The following is a 22,111-nucleotide window of genomic DNA, read 5'->3' on the forward strand; positions in this document are numbered from 1 at the left end:
GCATCTGTGGGCATCTGCTGATCAGAACGTACCCAGAACCCATTCTTGTGCTGTCTCCCCAGGAAGTGACATGACAGTGTCACAGATCTTGCTGACACAGCATGGAATCCCAGTGATGAACCTGTCTGATGGGAAGGCATACTGCTTTAATCCATCACTTTCTACATGGTAAGTAAGCCAGCTCCTGGCCCTGCCCTTCTGGGAGTGTCCATCTAAGCTGGAACAAAAGCAGTCAGGCCTCCCTGGCCCGGCTTCAAGCCCTGGAGTAGATGCCATGGTGGCAGCCCTGCTGGGCTCTGTCCACTAGAGAAGAAAGTGAGCTCACACCCATCAGTACAGGCCCTGTCCCTGTGGGCAAGGGTGCTTTCCTTCCAATACACTGTTTTCTGGGCTCACTTAATTGGAACAAGCATTTGAAAATTCTTATGGTTGTCGATACACATTTCCAGCCTCGTCTCCTTAGCCATTGTCAGCCTAGGTGACTTGGCTTCACAACAACTTCACCACCATTCCTCAATTTTTGTAGCTTAGCAGGAGCTAAGTAGCACTTCTGGCTGACTTTGTGAATTAGTAAGGTTGCACAGTCACTCACCATGTGTCATGGTCCGTGTCTTTCCTCAGCCCGTTTTAGAGTTTGGAGCCCATCTCTGTGTTTGTAAAATCTTTTTTACAAGATTTTACAAAATTCTTACAAGATTTTAATCCAGACGTGTGAAGTGTGTACATTGTGTACAGCTAGTCAGAAATTCTTTTCTTCTGCCTGCACCTTTGATCCTTCATACCCAAACCAGCTGCGTTCCAGCCCTCTTCTGTTAAGAGTTGCCAGGCACAAGTTTATCCTCCCATTGAGATTTCTTTCTTTTTTTTTTTTTTTTTTTTTTTTTTTAAGATTTTATTTATTTATTCGACAGAGATAGAGACAGCCAGCGAGAGAGGGAACACAAGCAGGGGGAGTGGGAGAGGAAGAAGCAGGCTCATAGCAGAGGAGCCTGATGTGGGGCTCGATCCCGTAACGCCGGGATCACGCCCTGAGCCGAAGGCAGACGCTTAACCACTGTGCCACCCAGGCGCCCCTGAGATTTCTTTCTTGAGTTAAAAAAAAAAAAAAAAAAAAGGCGGGGGCGTAGGCACTGCGCCTGGCTGGCTCAGTCATTAAAGCATGCAACTCTTTATCTCATGGTTGTAATTTCGCACCCCACGTTGGCTGTAGAGATTACTTAAAAATAAAATCTTTGGGGCGCCTGGGTGGCTCAGTCGGTAAGCGTCTGCCTTTGGCTCAGGCGTGATCCCGGTGTTAAGGGATCGAGCCCCACATACAGGCTCCTCCACTGGGAGCCTGCTTCTTCCTCTCCCACCCCCCCCCCACTTGTGTTTCCTCTCTCGCTGGCTGTCTCTCTCTCTCTCTGTTAAGTAAATAAATAAAATCTTTTAAAAAAATAAATTAAATCTTAAAAAAAAAAAAACCCTCCCCATTCCCAGCTCTTCCAAGTTGCAAACTTGTGTATTTTATGTGATTACTGTAATAATGGAAACAGGCTGGTTATTTAAGAAGGGAAATGTTGGCTCGGTATTTTACAAAGGCATCCAACTATTTTTAAAGTGTGGCTAGAATGTTTTCAACAAAGATGTGAAAGGTCCAGAGAAGGTGAAGAGCTGACTGCTTGGGATGCTACAGAAGTTCGGGAAGGCTAGAGTCTGGCATTCCTGGAAGCTTCCAAGGGCTGGGCCTTGTGGGCCCCAGGCAAGTGGGCATCCTGTGCACACTTCATACACAGGCCCCTGTCCTCAAGTTCTGAGACCATGGAGTTCAAGTGGTCCCTGAGAGCCCTGTTGATGACCTTCACCGTCACTGATTTTGCCTTATGAAACCTGTCCCCGAGGGCCCTGTGGAGAGAATGCAGTGATACTCAGCCTCTGCTAGCACTCTGGCAGAGAGTCATGTGGTGCCCGCTCCTTGGTGGCCTCACCGCCAGCGTTTCTGGTGGAATGTCTGGTTTTTCTGACCTCTGCTCCTACTGTCGCCTCCCCAGGAACCTGGTTTCTGACAAGCAGGACTCCCTGGCCCAGTGTGCGGACTTCAGGAGCAGCCTGCCTCCCCAGGACGCCATGCTGTGCTCCGGACCTTTAGCCATAGTCCAGGGCCGTGCCTCCACGTAGGTGACCCAAGTGCTGCGGGAGGTGGCCAGGTCATGCAAGCACAGTCCCACCCAGGCCTGCTCTCTGACTGCCCACCCCCTATGCCTAGCTCCTGCTTATTAGCACAAGGAGGCTCAAGGGTGCCAAGGGTTGTGGGCCCACATTGGGTAATATCTCAGGGTGCTAGGTCACAAGCCCTGTCACTTCAGGGCACAGATGGCAGTCTGAGGTGCTATGAGTCATGGACACTATGATGGGCAGTATTTCGGGTCGGGGGGAGTGAGCTGCTGACCTGTCACCTTGGGCCTAGATAGATGAGGTACAGGGTGGGATACACCTGGGGTGCTAGAGTGGCCAGGAGGCCTGTGGCTGGGACATGGGGATAGGTTAACCAGCATGGAGTCTGACACCTGCCCCTTCACTGGCTCCTCACTGGTGCCCAGGGTGTCGCGGTAGCAGCCTCTTGACCCATGAATTACCCACTGCCTCATGATGTTTGCTCTGCCGGTCTCTGCAGTTCAGGAAGACAGGCAGCCCGGCTCTTCTCCGTGCCTCATGTAGTGCAGCAGGAGACCACCCTGGCCTACCTGGAGAATCAGGTTGCGGCGGCACTCACCCTGCAGTCCAGCCATGAGTACCGCCATTGGCTCCTCCTCTACGCTCGGTACCTTGTGAACGAAGGTGAGGTTTCTGCTGGCCCTTCCATCTTCCTGGGCCTGACTCAATTTCTGTCCCAACATGACCCTCCTGAAAGCCCATGAATCAAGGCAGAGATGCAGTGGCCTAGGGCTCTCTGCAGTCTCCTTCCTCCCAGTCTCCTATGTTGACCCCCAGAGGCCTTGGCCTCCTGCTCCCCCATTAACCAGACAGCGCTCAGCCCCCATCTCTTAGCCTGAGCTGTAATTAAGGCAGCTCAGCAGGCATCCAGCCCATTTTAGGCTCTGAGGCCCTGAATCTGGTAGGCCCTGACGGCCAGGAGGATTGGCAGCAGGAGGGGGTGGTGGCACAGGATGCTCAGATAGACATGCTCCAAAGGAGCAGACAAGATGCTCACACTCCTGCCCTCCTTCACACCCTGGGTCTTCAGTGGTCAGCCAGTCACCCCAGGGAAGGGCATCTTCTGGCAGCATCCAGCGAGCCTGCATTTCTCTTCCTCCATGCCCCTCCTGCCCTGGAAGAGCCAGCCTGTCCAGCATCTCCCCATGGCCTTCCAGCCCAGCTTTCCCTGCCAGCACTTCTGTCCCCTCCCCAGTATCTCCCCCACCACCTCCTCTTCCCCTTTTGGCCAGCAGAAAGCTAGGTAAGTTGGAAGAGGTGGCCATCCTGTTCTCAGGGCGACCTCCAGTAAATAGCCTTTCAACTCTTTGCTAGGCAGGTGTGGGGTTGTTTCTTACCAGCCTTCCACCTCCCTGAGCTTGGCCTCCAGGGTTGTGGCTTGGGAACCAGCCCTCCCAAAACTGCCTGTGTTACCACGCAACTCTAGGCCTGGTCACAGAATAGCCTTCCCCACAGCCTCTCCTGGCCTTCCTGCTTTGCTTTTGACAACACCCTCCCTATTTTGTTTATAATGTAGAGTACAAAAAAGAGAGAAAAACGTGCTGAACCCCCCTACAAATGTCACTCCCAGAACTCAAACATGTCACATTGCCTCTGATGACATAACTATGTCTATATAAACACATCTGATGATAACAGGCATGGCTGACCAACTTGAAGTCCCTCGCCCCTCTCCAGCAGACTCCAAACATGAGTTTAATTTTCCTCTTCCTGCCAAGTCTGCGTGGTTGCCCAGCCTGTGTGGTCACTGACTCTTCTAAATACTCAATCTTCCCAAGCCCATACCTTTGCTGGGGTGCTCCTGTCACATCTGGGCCTCATACCCCATTCCACTGGGGAGACTTCTCCTCTGACTCCTCTAATTTGCTTCATCCTGGGTATTGATCAGGACTCAGTCCTGATGCCCTGCACAAAGTCGCCGCCTCCTTGGGGGCCTGCATCAGTTTGTGGGATCACTTCTACCACTTGGTTCTCTTTCTCCATCTTCCACACATCTGTTCCTGCGTCCATACACAAGTCACCTCCATTCTCTCTCTGGCTTCCTCGACCATAAAAGGACTCAAATTGTAAAGGGAGACCCCTCTCACTTCTAAAATTCCTCAGATTCCAGCATCACCCTCTTATTTTCTACCCTCATCTTTGGGTGATTTCATCATTCCCTATGACTTCAGCTGCCGCCAGTGCTGACAGACCCCCAGATTCTGCCACCAGCACTTCTGGCACTCCACGTGGCTGTGCCATAATCCATGAGTTGACAGGCCCGTGACTGCTTCTCCTGTCTTCTCCACTCTGTCACCACCTCCTCAGCCTAAATTCATACCCTTGCCATCTCTTACCTCCTGAAGGCTGCCTCCTGACCCTGCTGATCTCCTCTCACTACCAACACGTCTTCTCTGAAACAAACCTGCCAAGCCCACTCCCCTCCTTCCATGATTCCTGTGTTTTCCCATCACCTTGGGGAGTTTGTCCCAGAGCTGGCCACATCTCATTTTTCCCACGGGCCCAGCACACAGAAGGGCTGCTATATTATATGCTGTTGAGGGAGTGGGTTCGTGAGTGAGAGTCTGTCGTTATGGATCTCAGTGCCCCAAACTGAGAGACGTGCAAGAGGCATTCTGCCCAAAGCAGGCAATAAAATAAACATTTGTTCAACCTGGTTTGATATACACAACTTAGCATATTCTTGATTTTTTATTTCTTTTTGTAATGTGTTCCTATTTCTGTTTTGTTTTGTTGTTTTGTTTTGTTTTGTTTTTTTCCGTAATTAGGGTTTGAATACCGACTCCGAGAAATATGCAAGGACTTACTGGGTCCGGTTCACTACTCCACTGGAAGCCAGTGGGAGTCAACGGTAGTGGTAGGTGCTGCTTTCATTCTTGCCACAAGAATTCTATCTTGAAAAGTGAAAGTGGAGATGAAAAATAAGCAAAGTGCTTTGAAATTCTTCCCCATTAGACTTCTTGAGCTCACCGCCTTGGGGCCCCAGCGTCAGTGAGAGGATAAGATGCCAGCACTGCACTGCCAGGCAGCAGCTGGGCCCTCGGCATCAGGGGCCTAGGGAGTGCTCAGCCACGCGCGCACCTGTGCTGAGGAGAGTTGCCTGCCGGGGGCTGTGGGTTTGTTCAGTAGAGAAGGTGAAAGAACCTTCCCTGCCTTCATGGAGCTCCCAGTCTGATAGGCAGACAGAAGCAAGGAAGCAATTCAGTCAACAAGATAGTTTTAGACTATGGGTTATACTCTGCCCAGAAATAAGCAGAGCAATCAGATGAGGGTGTCTGGGAATGAGTGGCCAGGGAAGACATCGGAAGGGTCTTTCAGGATTAAACCTAGGGATGAGAATGCTCCAGCTCTGCCGAGACCTGAAGGTCTCCTGGTAGAAGTGATAGTGAGTGCACACCAGGCGTGGTACGTAGAGGCCACTGTGGCTGCAGCATAGTAGGCAAAGGAGAGGTGGTATGAGATGAGGTGAGACAGATGGGCAGGGAGGAGCGTTGTGATCTTGTGAGGAGCTGGAGCTTTTAGAGGAGTTTGTAACATGACGTCGGTTAGCAGGGGTGATGTGAACTGACGTAGGAAAGTAGTCAGGGCTTGTTTTCACAGCAGTCCTGGCAATAGACGAAGGTGACTTGGATCGGTGTGATGGCCATGGGGAAGGGAAAGGAGACAGATTCAAGTTGTATTTTGGAGGCAGACCCAACAAGACTTGGTGGGTGGATGGGTGGATATGGAATAGATTAAGAGACAGAGAATAATGAACATGCATACAGTTGCCTCCAAATTTTTTGGCTTGTACATGTGCCTGCTAGTGCCTTGAAAGGAATGGGCTGGTGATGGATGGGGGTTGTGAATAGAAGTTAGCTTCCCTGCTCCATGCAGTCACTGAGCAAATACTGATGGAGCGCCTGCTCTTGCCAGGCACGGGACAGTGAGCATTGAACAAAGCTAACGTGCCCCACCTTCATAGGTCTACATTCTTGCGCAGAGAAGCAGATCTAAACAGCTGAGCAAGTACATGTATTGTGTTGGTGGGGGTGGGTGCTGTGAACAAACATAAAGTGGCCAGGGGGATACTGGCAGGATGCTATTTTATATTGAATAATCAAGGAAGTCTTACCTAACTGAGCAGAGACCAGAAAAGGTGAGGGGCAAAGCCCCACAGATATTTGGGGGAAGAACATCCAGACAGAGAGAACAGCAAGTCCAAAGGCCCTGAGATGGAAGGGCTTGCAGTGTGAAAGGAATAGCCAAGCAGAATAGCAGTGGGAGGGTGAAAGGATACGTTGCAGTCAGGAAGGTTGGAGGGTCAGAGCTCACGGGCTCCGCAGGCCTTGGTGTGTGATTGGCCTGTGTGTTTTATTTGATTTTTATTTTGTTGCAATAGACCTTAATTTGGTTGGTTACTAGAATCCTAACTTCAAAGTCCCATTCCCCTTACATCGAAGGTATGGCGCCACAGACATTTAACATCCACTGGTGTTGCCAAAATCTCTGCTGCAAATCTGATTTCCATTGCTGTGTATGTTCTTTTGGCTCCCTCTCTTGTCGTTTTGAAGTTTCACAAAGCTCAAAGTCTGTTTCTTTCATTCATTCTGTGGATTTTCCTTGGTTCTCTTATTCAGTTATATCTTCCCTTCCATTCTCCCCATCATCAGAGAGATATAACGTCCTCTCTTTTTAAAATCTGCTGTATCCTTTTTTATAGTTTCAGTTCTCCCCTCAAATTTTCAATTTAGTCTTTTATGTGCTTGAGCATAGTAAGCTTAGTTATTTTAAAGTCGTATGTCTGATAGTTCTGCTATTGGGAGCCCTTGGGGATCTGTTTCTATTGCCTGTCTGTCTCTGGTGGTTCTCTTTTATATTATCTTATTTCCTTACAGGCCTCATTATTGTTAACTATCTGCCGGACATGTTGTTTGAAAATTTATTTGTAGAAATGGTTTGAGCCCTCAGGTGATGTTACCTTCTTTCACAGAGTACTTTTATTTGCTGTTGCCAGTCCTTGAGGCACCAGCACTGCAGAGTCCCCTCAACCCAGTTCAGGGATTGAGGTTTTTCTGGACTGTCTAATGATTCAAAGCCGACACTCATTTGTGCAGGGGCTGGTTTATTTCCAGTTTACCCTTATTCTAGGGTACATCCCTTTGCGGTGTCAGCACAAGGAGGGATGACTTACCAGGAATCCCCACTTTTCATTTGGGCCCCTGCTTTGGTCCCCCTAGACCCTCAAGTCTGACAGAATCTTGCTCAGCCTCTTTCTCATCAATAAATGTTCCCAAGGCAAGGGCACCCCTCTCTGAATTTCTACCTTCCCCACATCCCAGCTCAACTGTAGGACACTAGCACATTAGCTCTCTGAGGTCTGTTTCTGTTTGTGTATCTTGGTCCCATGTCCTCAACAGGAAGGGTGGTTCTGAATTACCAGTAAGAGGAAAGCTGTTTTCCTAGCACATGTCACCTCCAGGGTATCCTGACAGGACATCTTCTCGGGTGGGAGATAGGTCAACGTATTCCTGACCAATCTCTCCCCTGGCCAGGTTGTAGAGCTTCGCTCTGTGATCCAGCTGCCACTCTGGGAGCCGTAACCGAAGACATCAGCTGGAGCTCTACATAGAAGTTTTCTGTCTCAGCCTGAAGGCAAGAATGCTAGGCCAACATGGTACAGATGGAAGGAGGCACAAACAGGCCACAAGTTATTAGCCATGCTCTTTTCTCCCTCTCCTTCATGCTGCTTGTTCTTGCCAGCTCCCAGCAGGACACCTCTTTGGAGCTTTGCCCAGAAGAACCTGGGGCTCCTTTCCCAGGAGTACCACCAGTGTGGTCCCATCTGCTTTTCACCTTCTGTAAACTACCTAACGTAGCTAGTCTGCTCATGGTCACTGGTGTCTATGACAAATGCTTTCAACTGCGGGTAAATGATACTTCCGATGGTGGCTGAAATAGTTGTCGTTTTCTCTCCTCCAAATAAGTCATTTGGAGGTAGGTGGCACACTGTATCTCTGTGACTGTCTTGACCTTTAACCTCATGGTCACAAGGTAGCTTTCATATCCAAGTTCGAGGAAAGCGGACAGGGGGAAACCAATACCAGCAACATCTACCATTCTTACCGGAAAAAGAAAAGCTCTCCCAAAGGCTAGTCTGTGACTCACAGGCAACCAGCAAATCACTTGACCACTGTCGTTGCAAGGTAGTCTGGGGAAGTGAGCAGTAAAGCGTATGTATGAGAAGAGCTCTTAGAGCAGGTGTGGACATAGCCAACTCCTGATGTCTGCCACATTCCCTCCTGACTTCAGCACTATGCTGAATTTATTCCTTTTTTTTTTTTTAACCTTTTTACTATCTCTTTATCTAGATATTGAGAGCAAGTTTGAGTATGAGCACTCTGCTCTTGTTGAGTTTCTTCATGAACACTTTTATGTTAAGAATTGATCATTCAAATGGAACTGGTTCTCAGGGTGGCTGGGAGCAATGGAGCAGTAGATGGAAGATGGACTGACTCAGCAGCCCTCCCAAGAGGCTTATTAGTAAGCATCATTTAGTGTATTTAAGAGCCACTTACACTTCTTTTTTTTTTTAACTGTTGAAATACTTTGTTGTCATGTGTTTTTCTTATTGGTTCATAGGAATGCTTTATATATTGGGAAATTACTCTTTGTGATACAAGCTATCAGTTTGCTTCAGGAGACCCCAAAGGTCCAGGCTTCTTTCCCTCAAAGATCATGGCTCAGTTACATGGGAGGGAGACAGGAAGCCAAGGGTTGGGCCACTAAGCAGTCATCCTTCAGGTGCCTGAGTTCTTTGCTGGCCACTGTCTTCCCAGCCAGATCCTGCTTTTGGAAGCCTCCCCCTGCCAGTCTTCACGGTAAGACCTATGACAATGGCCAGACATGTGGTGATGAGCTATGTCCTAGGCTGCTGCCTTAAACTGTAGGGAGGCAGACAGCCCAGAGTGGGAGGTGGTACTTTGTGGCAGTTGGTATTGACACCAGCCTTCAGGTCAGAGGGCGGATCCTCTTGTAGCTTGCCCCTGGTGCCACAGGCAGGCAGAATTTCTGCTTCGTTTATAGCAGTTTACTTCATCCCCTTTCATTTTTTAATTAAATTTTTCAGTTTTTTAATTTTAAATTTTATTTTGGATGGTAATATAGTCACATAGTTCAAAAATTAAAAGGTATAATAGTTTTGAAATAAGTTTTGGGGGGGTTGTTTTTGGTTGTTTTGTTTATCGTGGTTTTTTTACTTACATTTATTTTATGCAGAATATACTCCCAAGCCGTAAGTTTTTGTCTCTTCATTTTCTTCTGGGACATCTTTTTCTTCCGTGCAACCTCCTCTTCTGGTTCAGAAACGATCTGCTCTTTTTCAGTAAGGATCATCTCTGCGGCAGGGAGGGCTCATGAACAGGTCAATCCGAACATGCATGCACTCTGTAAGTTCTCACCACATCTTGGGGGTTTTGTTCACTTGGATATGCTCAATGACCAGAGAATCTACATCGAAACCCTTAAGTTCAGCATTACTCTGAATTTTTAAGCATGTGCAATAAAAATTCAGCACTCTGTCCAGGTCACTGATGCTGCGTCCAGCCCCAGTGTTTGGTCTGAGCTCACCACCAGTGAACTCCGCCAGTGTAGCAACAGAATGGCACACACTGCTTCTCTACAGGGACATCCTTCCAATAATGTGGTGGCTTTTCAGACATGCATACCTTTGAGGCATTCATAAAGTGAACACAAAGCTTTGGACCTCTTGATTTGCATGATTTTGTAGGGCTTTCTGGGTCAAGTGAATAGTGAACCATTGTCAGAGGTCACCTCAGGCCTCTTATAGAAAGAGCAGAAATAAGTTTTGAAGTCAGAAGCTGTGAGGCCGCCACCTTTCATCTTCTTTTTCAAGATTCTTGTGGCTGTTCAGGGTCCCTTGAGATTCCCTATGAATTTTAGGATGAATTAGTCTATTTCTGTAGAAAAACACCACTAGGATTTTGATAGGGAGTACGTTAAATCTGTAGATTGTTTTTGGTGTTATTGACATCTTAGCAGTGTCTTCCAGTCCATGAACAAGGGTGTCTTTCCATTTACTTGTGTCTTCTTTAATTTCTTTCAGCAACATTTTGTAGTTTTAAGTGTACTAGTCTTTCACCTCCTTGGTTAAGTGTATTCCTTAAGTATTTTATTCTTCAGAAGCTATTGTAAATGGAACTATTTTCTTAGTTTTCTTTTCAGAATGTTTGTTGTTGGTATATAAAAATGCAACTGATTTTGGTGTATTGATTTCCTATTCTGCAAATTTGCTGAATTCACTTATTCTAACAGGTTTTTTGGTTTTTTTTTTATAATTTTTATTTTGTTATATTAGTCACCATACAGTACATCCCCAGTTTTTGATGCAATGTTCCATGATTCATTATTTGCATGTAACACCCAGTGCACCATGCAATATGTGCCCTCCTTAATACCCATCACTGGCCTATCCCAATCCCCCACCCCTCTACCTTTTGAAGCCCTCCGTTGATTCTAACAGGTTTTTTGTAGAGTCTTTAGGGTTTTCTACATATAAGATGATGTCTACAAACAAAAAAGTTTACTTCTTCCTTCCCAGTTTGGATGCCTTTTATTTCTTTTTCTTCCCTCATTTCTCTGGTTAGAACTTCCAGTACTATGATGAGTAGAAGTGTAAAAGCTGGCATCCTTGCCTTGCTCCTAACCTTAGAGCAAAAGCTTTCAGTCTTTTAACATTGATTGTGATGTTTTCATATATGGTCTGTATTATATTGAGGTAGTTGACTTCGGTTACTAGTTTGCTGAATGTTTTTGTAATGAAAGAGTGTTGCATTGATCAAAAAAATTTTTTGTTTGCCTCAATTGAAGATTGTTATTAATTCTTCTTTAAATATTTGGTAAAATTCACCAGTGAAGCTATTTGGTCAGTCATAGGCTCTTTTTTGTTGGGAAGTTTGTGATTACTGATTCATCTCCTTACGAGTTACAGATCCATTCAGATTTTTATATTTCTTCATGATTCAGTCTTGGTAGGCTGTGTGTTTCTAGGAATTTGTCCATTTTATCTAGGTTGTCCAGTTTGTTAGTGTACAATTGTTTATAGTATTCCCATATTTATAATTTTTACTTTTGTGGCATCAGTTGTAATGTCCCTTTTTCATTTCTGATTGTCATTCCGGTCTTCTCTCTTTTTTCGTAGTCCATCTAGCTAACAGTTTATCAGTTTTGATGATCTTTTCAAATTGTACATTTTGGTTTCATTATTTTCTCTGTTTTTCTATTCTCCATTTTATTTTCACTCAAATATGTGTGATTTTCTTGCTTCTGTTTGTCTTTAGCTTGCTTTTATTTTTCTAGTTTCAAAGGATGGAAGGTTCTGTTAGTGATTTGAGGTCTTACTTTGTGAATTCTTACAGCTATAATTTCTAACAAGTGCTTTTGCTGGATCCTATATTTCTTGGTATGTTGTTTTCATTTTCATTTATCTCAAGATAGTCTCTAATTTCCCTTGAGATTTCTTCTTGAATCATTGCTGAACAATGTGTTGTTTCATTTCCACATATTTGCAGGTTGTCCAGTTTTCCTTTAGCTTTTGATTTCTGGTTTCATTCTGTTGTAATTGGAAAAGATACTTTTATGATGTCAGTCTTTTTAAACCCATTGAGATTTGTTCTGTGACCTAACATGTAGTCTCTCCTGGAGAATGTTAAATGTGCACTTGAGAAAAAATGTATTCTGCTGTTGTTGGGTGGAATGTTCTATTTATGTATGTAAGGTACAATTGGTCTGTATTGGTTTTCAGGTCTTCTGGTTCCTTATTGATCTTCTATCTGGTTGTTCTATCCATTATTGCAAATGGGATATTGAAATCTCCTACAATTATTGTAGAATTATTTTTCCTTTCAACTCAATGTTTTCTTCATATATTTAGGAGCTCTGATGTTTGGTGCATATGTTTACAGTTGTTACATCATCTTCGGTGAATTGACCCTTTTATCATTATACAATGTCCTTCTTTGTCTCTTGTAACATCTATTTCATATGATACAAATTTAGCCATCTCTTCTGTATTTTGGTTACTGTTTCCATGGACTATCTTTTTCTATCCTTTCATATTCAACCTATGTGTGTCCTTAGATCTAAAGTGAGTTCCTTGTAGGTAGCATATAGTTTGATTCTAGTTTTTTACCCATTTTTTAAATTGGGGAGTTTAATCCATTTACATTTGAAATAATTACTGACAGCGGTGCCTGGGTGGCTCAGTCAGTTAAGCATCTAACTCTTGATTTCAGCTCAGGTCATGATCTTGGAGCTGGGAGATTGAGTCCCATGTCAGGCTCCACACCGAGCATGGAGGCTGCTTGAGATTCTGTCTCCCTCCCTCTCCCTTTGCCCCTCCTCTCTCTCTCAAAAAAATAATAATAATAAAGTAATTATTGACATAAATACTTAATATTTCCATTTTGTTATTTATTTTCTGTATGTTTTATAGCTTTTTTTTAAAGATTTTATTTACTTGACAGAGAAAGAGAGAGGGACAGGCAGCGAGAGAGGGAACACAAGCAGGGGGAGTAGGAGAGGAAGAAGCAGGCTCCCAGCAGAGGAACCCGATGCGGGGCTCGATCCCAGAACGCTGGGATCATGCCCTGAGCCGAAGGCAGACGCTTAACGACTAAGCCACCCAGGCGCCCCTGTTTTATAGCTTTTTGTCCCTCATTTCCTCCTTTACTGTTTTACTTTGCATTTAGTTGATTTTTTTAGTGACATGTTTTGATTCTCTCCTCTTTCTTTTGTGCATATTCTATAGATATTTTCTTTTGGATAACCAGAGGGATAACAAAAACATTCTAAAGTTATAACAATCTATTTTAAACTAATGAAAATTTGATTTCAGTTGTATGCAGAAACATTGCTTACTCCTTTACAGTTCCACTCCCCCCACTTTATGTTATTGAAGTCACAAATTATATCTGTTATATTCTATAACCTTTAACATAGATTTATAGTTTCTTATGCTTTTGTCTTTTAAATCTTGCAAAAGAATAAAAAAAATGTAATTAGCAAACAAAAGTACATAATATGGGTTTTTATATTTGTCCTTACTTTTACCTTAACAGAGAATTTTATGTTTTATTGTCTAGCATCCTTTCAACTTGGACTCCGTTTAGCATTTCTTGTAGGGTAGATCTAATGGTGGTAAATTCCATTGGTTTTTATTTATCTGGGAATGTGTTTGTTTTTCCCTTGTTTTTGAAGGGTAGTTTCACTGGATATGGTATTCTCAAATGTCAGTTTTTCTTTTAGCACCTTAAATATGTTATCCCACTGCCTTCTGGCCTTCAGTGTTCCTGCTGAGAAATATGCTTATTGAGTATGCTTTTTACATTATGAGCCACGTTTCTGCTTTCAAGATTATCTCTTTATCTTCGATGATCCATAGTTTGATTAAAATCTGTCACAGTATGGGTTCCTTTGGGGCTTTCCTACATGAAGTGTTTGTTGAGCTTGTATTTGTAAATCCATGTCTTTCCTCAAACCTGGGAACTTTTCAGCCATTATTTCTCCAGATAAGTTCTCTTCCCCTTTCTCTCTCTGTTATTCTGCTGGGACTTGCATAATGCATATATTGGTCTGCTTGATGGTGTCCTATAAATCTCTTAGGCTGTTTTCATTTTTCTTCATTCTATTTTCTTTTTGCTGTTCAGATTCAATAATTTCAAATAACTTGAATTCAAATTCATTGATTCTTTCTTTTGTCTGTTCAGGTCTACTGTTGAACCACTCAAGTGAATTTTTCTATTTGGTTACTATGTTTTTAAGCTCTAGAATTTTGGTTTCATTCTTTTTTATAATTTCTACCTCTTTGTCGATATTCTCATTCTGTTCACATATCATTTTCCTGGTATGTCCATCTGTTCATGTTCTCTTTGAGAATATTTAGGACAATTGTTTTAAAGTCTGTCACATAAGTTCCAGACCTCTGTTTCTTTAGGGTCACTTTTCTGGAGGTTTTTTTTGTTATTTTGAATGGGCCAGTACCATATCCAACCAAATCCATGTTTCTGTTTCTTTGTATGCCCCATCATCTTTTGTTGAATATTGGGCATTTGAAAAAATGGCCACCTTTCCCAGTCTTTGCAGACTGGCTCCCCTACTCAGCTAGTCATGAAGACTTATTTAAAAAAATTTTTTTTTCTGGGGCGCCTGGGTGGCACAGCGGTTAAGCGTCTGCCTTCGGCTCAGGGCGTGATCCCAGGGTCCTGGGATCGAGCCCCACATCAGGCTCCTCCGATGGGAGCCTGCTTCTTCCTCTCCCACTCCCCTGCTTCTGTTCCCTCTCTCGCTGGCTGCTCTATCTCTGTCGAATAAATAAATAAAATCTTTAAAAATATATATATTTAAAAAAATTTTTTTTCTGATGTCTCCTTCTTACCTTCCCTCCTTCCCTTCTTTCCTCCTCCCTCCCTCCCTCCCTCCCTTCCTTCCTTCCTTCCACCTTAGGTTAGACTCAAGTAAGTGGTTGTCATTCTTTTATGTTCTCTGATATAAGATGTGTTATGTTTCTAAGTATCCTTATGAAAGCCCCACTTCTGTGGCATTTCTACAACAGTTTTGCAGCAGTTAGTGTTTTTATTACCATTTACTTGTAAATCATTTTTAATTTCAATTAAATTAACTTTTAAATTTCAATCAACTAAATTAACTTAATTGATTAATTAGTCATGAGTTCTGCTCGATTGTATTTTGGTTAGAGAACATGATTTATATCAGGGGTTGGCAAAATTTTTCTGTCAGGGACCAGAGAGTAAATATTTCAGGCTTTGCAAATCCATACAGTCTCTGCTGCAGCTACTCCACTCCACTGTTGTAGCATGATATATCAACAAATAGGCAGATGTGGCTACATTTTATAAAATTATTTACAAAAATAGATAGTAGGCTATATTTGGCCATGCCAGTCTGCAATCTACATGATACCTGTTATTTTGTTGAGGTTTGCTTTTAGAGCAATTTTTTATATGTCTGCATGTGCCAAAGAACTTCTGTTTTCATTTTATACATGTCCATTAAGTCATGTTTACCACTGTTCAGTTCGGATTACCTGAATCTGCAGATTTTTGCCTTTCCATGACCTATCACTAGTTGAATGGGTATTAAAGTCTCCCTGAGGGTGGTTTTGTCCCTCTCTTTTGACTTGCTCTTTCCCCAGTGATGTTTTTGTCAACAAAATCTACTTTAGGAATTATAAAATACTAGGTCTCTTTTTATTCTTTACTAATGTATCTTTCTAATGTTTAACCCTTCTGCATTCATGTTTGTATGTTTCTTACTAATATCAGATGGCTGGCTTTTATTTTATCTAGTCTGACAGGTTTTTTTTTTTATCACCAGGCTCACACCATTTACATTTTTTATATTCTTGGCTTTCTTAAGGCTAACATAACTTTAGCCGGAGTTAACCACATTTCTTTTCATATCTCTTTTAGCATTATCTGGATTTCTCTCTTCTTTTGAGTATTTCCTCCAAAACATTTTCATGGTGGATCTTTCTTGTGGCAGACTTTTTGAGGTCTTAAAAGCCTAAGAATATTTTTTATTATACTGTCTTACATGAATAACTATTTGGGTAAAAAAAGTTTAAGTTGTGAGCTTTTTCCAGTATATTAAAAATATACTACTTTATTGTGTCTCTTGGTCTCTCTTCTGTAGGTGATATGATCTTGATTTTTAGAAACTTTTAGAGTTTTTCTATCTTTGATACTTTCACATTCTATATATTTCAACCTACATGTCTAGATATCAGTTTTTCCACATCTTTTTTTTTTCCTAGTTCTACGAAAAATGTTGGTATTTTGATAAGGATTGCATTAAGTCTATAGACTGCTTGGGTGATACAGACATTTTCACAATATTGGTTGTTCTAATCCATGACCGTGGAATATCTTTCCATTTATTTGTGTCATCTTTAATTTCTTTCATCAGTGTTTTATAGTTTTTGGAGTACAGTTTCATCCCCTTTGTTAGGTTTATTCCTAGGTTTATTATTCTTGGTGTGATTGTAAATGGGATTGTTTTCTTAATTTCTCTTCTACTTCATTATTAGTGTGAAGAAATGCAGCAGTTTTCTGTATATTAATTTTGTATCCTATGATTTTACATCAGTTCTAGTAGTTTTTTGGAGTCCTCTAGGGTTTTCTATATAGTGTGGTATAGTAGTATCATGTCATCTGCAAATAGTGAAAGTTACTTAATACTCCTTACCAATTTACATTCCTAGTTCTTTTTCTTAATTGACTGCTGTGGCTAGGACTCCCAGTACTGTATTTAAAAAAAAGTAGTGAGAGTGGGCACCTTTGTCTTATTCCCAGTCTTAGAGGAAAAGCTCTCAGTTTTTCACCTTGAGTATGATGTTAGCTGTGGGCTTTTCCTACATGGCCTTTATTAGGTTTCCATATCTTACATGATCAGCACTCATGGAGGCTTTCGACCTAAGGCCATTTGATTTTCTTTAATTGCGTGAAATCTACCTGTAATATTTCCTTAAATATTTCCTTCTTTCTTCTTTCTCTCTCTCCTGTGGGACCCATTATGTGGATATTGGGCCCAGCTGTCATCGTCCATCGGCCTTTACTTTTCCTATATCGTTTCTCCTCTTGGATTTTCCTCTCTGTGTACCTCCCTCCTCGAGCATGATCTGGTCTCCATCTGACTCCGCTCTGACTTGGTCTTCAGCAGTGTCCATTCTTCTGCAGACCCCACCCCTCAACCACTGTGTTGCTCAAGCTTAGTATCTACACTTGGTTCTTTTCTATAATTCCTTGTCTTTCTAGCATGCTTATTTTAACATCTTGGGCCTTCCTTCTCTTCCAGTGGTCAGAGTTGTCATTTGGTGGTTTTTTTCTTTGCAGCAGCTGTGCTCCTCAGGGTTCTGTGCAGTGGAGACCCCTCCTTGCAGTGCATGTTGCAGAAGAACCCAGGCAGACTGTGGTGCCAGTGCACCCAGTGAAAGAGTCCTGGGCAAGGCCCAAGGCCAGAGGCCCCAGGATTGTAAAGCCAAGGCCAGCCACTGCCTCCCAGGTGCCTCTTTGCCCCTAGACTTGACCTCAGCCCCCCAGAGAGCATCCACATTAGGGAACAACTCCTCCTGGATGGCCATCTACCTGCCCCTCTACCCTAATATCCTACTTCCATCCTGCTTGGAAGGCCGAGCTACTATGGCCACTAATCAGTGCAGTTGAAGGCCAGCAGCGGTGACTGTGCCAACAGACTTAGGGGACATGGAGGAGCAGAACCTACCCTGGTTTTCTTTGCTGTATCCTTGCACTGTGTCCCTCCCCTGCTCCCTGCAACTCCACCCTGCACACCCCAGCTCAGGTTTTTAAGCTTGCCTGGGACTTCCCAGCATGTGGAGAAATTGTTCTCATCCATCTGTGGTTTCTCCAGGGGGTGGCTGGGGGTCAGATGGGCAGACACGGGGTCTCTGCCAGACCAGGGAAACCCAGCACCTTCCAGGTCTCCTCACTGACACTTGCACTCAACTGTCACTCTCTGTGTACACAGGGTCTGCGGAAGAGGGAGCTGCTGAAGGAGCTGCTGCCAGTCATCGGGCAGAATCTTCGCTTTCAGCGCCTCTTTACCGAGTGTCAGGAGCAACTTGACATCCTGAGGGACAAGTAGCTTGCCCAGGCCTTCCCTGGCTGCAGCAAGGGCAGGGCCACACTCTCGCCGCTGACAATGCGCAGGGCCACCTCTCACCTCGTCAGACTACAGAAGGACGAGGAGACACTGGCAGGAGGTGGGCTGTCCTGTGCCAGCGCTGGCCCAGCTCCCTGGGCGGACTTCCCCTATGTCCTGGGCCTGTTGCTCCCTCAGAAGGGGGCAGCTCTGCCCGCCACTCATCCCTCCCTCCAGGACCCCTGTGCGGAGGTGGGGCTAGGGCCCTGCCCTGCTGCCCTGGGGTCAGTAAGGCACTCCCAGGCCTGCCGTTTCCAGCACGGTCCCAAGGTGGACTCTAGTCCCTGCCACTGCAGGCATCGTGCTGCTTCAGCTATGACGAATGAGCCATTTGTGAAAGAGAGAACCCTGAAATGTTAGTGTATTATGCAGTCAGTAGACTGACCCGAGACCTATGTAAAAGGAAAGGCTATTCCAACACGGACTATTTTTGTACTAGAATTTGCTAACTTGTAATATGGAATTTTCCTTTTGGCCAATAATCAGGATTTCCCTATAAGTCACTTGGACATTGGTCACTTGTAGGAAATTTAAACTCTAATTATGACAGCTACATTGAAAAATAATTGTACTGAAATTAACTTGTCTATCTTCATTTGGTTTTAATTTTTAAATGTTTGTAAAAAGAGACTGTTTTTTGGGGAATGGGGCAGAGGGGTGGGCGATTTCTTTTGTAAGTGTAAAATAAATGAACACGCATTGGATACCAAATCATCCTGGCTTCCCCTGCCTTTTCCTTCTAACTTCTACCTTCCTCCCCTGCTACTGATCCCTTTCCCAAAATGAACAGTTATGGAACATCAGAACTGGAAGGAATCTTTGATGTCATCCAGTGGCCCCAACCTTTCTGTGTAGAAATCCATTTCCCGGCATGGAGGTCATTTCCTTGACCATGAAGCTTCTGAGGCTTCTGGAGCTAGCAGATAGGCCACCTCACATAAGTCGCCTCCCAAGCCAGTCATCAAGGTCCTTGCTTCTGGCTGTGCTGTGCCCCTTGGTCCCCGATCATGCTGGCTTGCCAATTTCGTGGAAGGAAGTCAGTAAGTACAGACTTGAGTTTTCTGAAGAATTAGCTGAAAGCTGTGATTTTCCTAGAAAGTTGTCCAGAAGCTGACCCACAGGAGAGGAAATAGCTAAAATCACAGAATCTTCAAGCATGGTGAGGATGGAGCACATTTACCTCTGTGTTACGCATCTCACTGTTGCCTCCCTGCCAGCTGTGTGGGATCCCGAGTTTCAAGAAAGAGGCATGGATTTGGAATTAGAAGACCTGGGTGACCCTGGCCACTGGTATCCCCTCTCCGGATGCTTTCCTACCTAGTGGTCATCTTACTGCCTTCTCATTCATGTCAAGTAGCTGGATGAGACACAGGCATATATCCATGCCTGACAAAGTGATAGCACGGAGTGCATGTGGGTATGAACACTTCAAAAGCCAGGCTGCAAGTATGAGCTATTCTTTAAGGATGCCAGGGTTGCTATGCAGGTCAGGCAGCTCCCCTGGCAATTCTGCAGCAAGGCGTGGAGAACTTTGGAGCCACAGGATGCACATGGCCTTGGGACTGACAGGCTTGTCCAGAGTCCAAACCAGCAAAAATCTGGGCCTGCTTTTCAGCTGTCAAATGAAGATGAGGTTAAGAAAACCTGCATGGTTGTGAGGACTAACCAGGATCACACAGGCAAAGTCCTGGTGCTTAACAAATGCTTCCTTGAAGAAAACTTGAACAATTAGTTTTTTACATATTATTCGTGGGGTTTTTTGTTTGTTTTTTAAGTAGGCTCCATGCCCAGCCCAGAGCCCAACGCGAGGCCTAAACTCACAACCCTGAGATCAGGACCTGAGCCAAGATCAAGAGTCAGACACCCAACAACTGAGCTACCTGACACTACTATTTGGAGATGAGAGGAAAATAAGCAGAAAGATGTCAGGGACTTATGCATCCAGCCAAGATGGAGTAACAGGGACCAAACTGACCCTCCTACCTGAACCAACCAAAAAAGCCAGTCAACATACATGAAACAACGATCTCAAGACACTCTAAATATCAGGGGCGCCTGGGTGGCTCAGTCGTTAAGCGTCTCCCTTAGGCTCAGGGCGTGATCCCAGAGTCCTGGGATCGAGCCCCACATCAGGCTCCTCCACTGGGGCCTGCTTCTTCCTCTCCCACTCCCCCTGCTTGTGTTCCCTCTCTCGCTGGCTGTCTCTCTCTCTCTGTCAAATACATAAATTAAAAGATCTTAAAAAAAAAAAGACACTAAATATCAGAAAACAGGGGCGCCTGGGTGGCACAGCGGTTAGGCGTCTGCCTTCGGCTCAGGGCGTGATCCCGGCGTTATGGGATCAAGCCCCACATCAGGCTCCTTCTCTATGAGCCTGCTTCTTCCTCTCCCACTCCCCCTGCTTGTGTTCCCTCTCTCGCTGGCTGTCTCTATCTCTGTCAAATAAATAAATAAAATCTTTAAAAAAAAAAAGAAAAGAAAACAAAGGACAATTATTCTGAGAGATGGAAAAAACAAATAAGATGCGCCTTATGACTACCCCAGCTTACTACCCAGAGAGTTTCCAGGCTGCAGCAAAGGGAGGAGAAGCTGAGGTAGAGCCCAGATGACTACTTGAGTTGAAGAAATAAAGCTGAGAACCCAGGGAGACCAAGGCAACTAGAGCTCACAAGACAGAATACCAGGAAGGAAAAGCTCCATAGAGAGCCCTGGAGCTCAGTAGAGGGAGCCATATGCTATTAGTGCTTATTTAAGTGAGCACTAATCAGGGTGTGGAAATGAGGAGTCAGCCAAGCGTAGGCAGAGAACCACCTGAAAGGATTAGAGTGAAAACTGCCTAGATAATCACTTAGGGCTAAGAACAGTACCTGTTTCTACCAACCAGACTAGAAAATCTTGTAACTCACAAGCTTGGAGTAGAGTACTCAGGAAGTATTGCCTAAATATTGAAGAATAATTAGAATACTGATCCAGATTCATCTAACAAAAATAAAAAGCAAGACCTAAAAGGATCAAACTATTTCCAACTAATTAATTACATTGCAAAGCAAATTTCAAGAGGCTTTATAACAATACCAAAGTATGCAACATCCAACAAAGTAAAGTTTCCAATGTCTGGAATCCAAACAAAGATTACCAGGCACACGAAGCAGGGACATGATCCAAAATGAGAAAAATCAATCTTGACCGATCAATCAAAACTGACCCTGAACTTAGATATTAAAATTAGAGGACATTAAAATGATTATTATAACACTATCCATTACGTTCAAAAAATTAAGTACAAACATAGAAGACCATATAAAAGTCACAGACGTCTAAAGATAAAAAAGATGAAACGCTGCAGAAGAAAAGATTTGTGAATGTTAAGCCATAGCAATAAAAATGCTCCAAAACAGAAAAAAAATTCCTAACAGGAAAGAAAAAAAATAGTGTCAATAAGCCATGGGACGTCAAGTAACGTCATATCCAAGTAAATGAAGTCCTCAAAGGACAGGGGAGAAGAGAAAAGGAGGTGACAGAAAAATATTTGGAGATGTAATGGCAAAAAACTTGCCCCACCCTTATTCTTTGTGCTTCTGCTGGTGACCCCTGTGCCATGTCCCTTTTCTCCTCACCCCTACCCCTAATGCCTGCTGACCTCCCTACTCTGTCCACTGATGCCCACACCTTCCCACTACCTCTGCCTGCTGACCTTATTTGCAAGCAGAATACTGGGGGCCTGTATCTTCCAGGGCTGGGACTCCTTGCCTCTCAGAGTTCTGACCTGATCATTTTGGGCACTTCCCAACTTTAGCCTCCAGATCATATGTGAGGAGTCAGAACCATTTACAAATTAGGTTGGTGCCGAGAGAGGTTGTATATACATGTAGCAGGTACACGCAAGAGAAAGAACAAAATCCATCAACTCTTCCCGCATTAGATCTCTTATCCCTGTCCTTTCGCATACATGGCAAATTTTTTCTCCAGATTGTTTTTCATCTTTAAATGTTACTGGTGTTTTGGTTTTAAGTTTATAATTTTTTTGAAATTTAATTATTGTTCTTTTGTATCTTAAATTTAATTAAAATTTAATTACTTTTGCAATTAAGTATTTTGAACTTAGGACACTTCACCAAAGATACATGGATGGCAACTAAAATAAGTACACGAAAAGATGTTCAATAGCATTAGTCATTCAGAA

At 43.9% G+C, this 22,111-nt stretch overlaps 1 protein-coding gene across 8 annotated transcripts in view; it reads left to right on the top strand.

The window, feature by feature from the left end:
• HIRA (histone cell cycle regulator) overlaps positions 1-18,642 on the top strand; it is an 87,594-nt gene extending 68,952 nt beyond the window's left edge. For 5 of the 8 annotated variants that reach the window (XM_087857508.1, XM_087857512.1, XM_087857513.1 and 2 more), the window contains 6 exons: positions 63-168; positions 2,031-2,153; positions 2,654-2,817; positions 4,962-5,050; positions 8,544-8,715; positions 17,755-18,642. In XM_087857508.1, the coding sequence (XP_087713634.1) occupies positions 63-168; positions 2,031-2,153; positions 2,654-2,817; positions 4,962-5,050; positions 8,544-8,687 (626 nt within the window). In that variant the 3' untranslated portion in view covers positions 8,688-8,715; positions 17,755-18,642. Of the gene's footprint in view, positions 1-62; positions 169-2,030; positions 2,154-2,653; positions 2,818-4,961; positions 5,051-7,727; positions 8,494-8,543; positions 8,716-17,754 lie in introns of those variants that run through there. The other 3 variants (XM_045815088.2, XM_045815087.2, XM_045815089.2) reach the window with 3 other exon arrangements.
• The last annotated feature ends 3,469 nt before the right edge of the window (positions 18,643-22,111 follow it).

The sequence above is a fragment of the Ursus americanus genome, chromosome 30, assembly GCF_024610735.1.
Source record: "Ursus americanus isolate L20-20 chromosome 30, mUrsAme1.1.p, whole genome shotgun sequence".
Lineage (NCBI taxonomy): Eukaryota > Metazoa > Chordata > Mammalia > Carnivora > Ursidae > Ursus > Ursus americanus.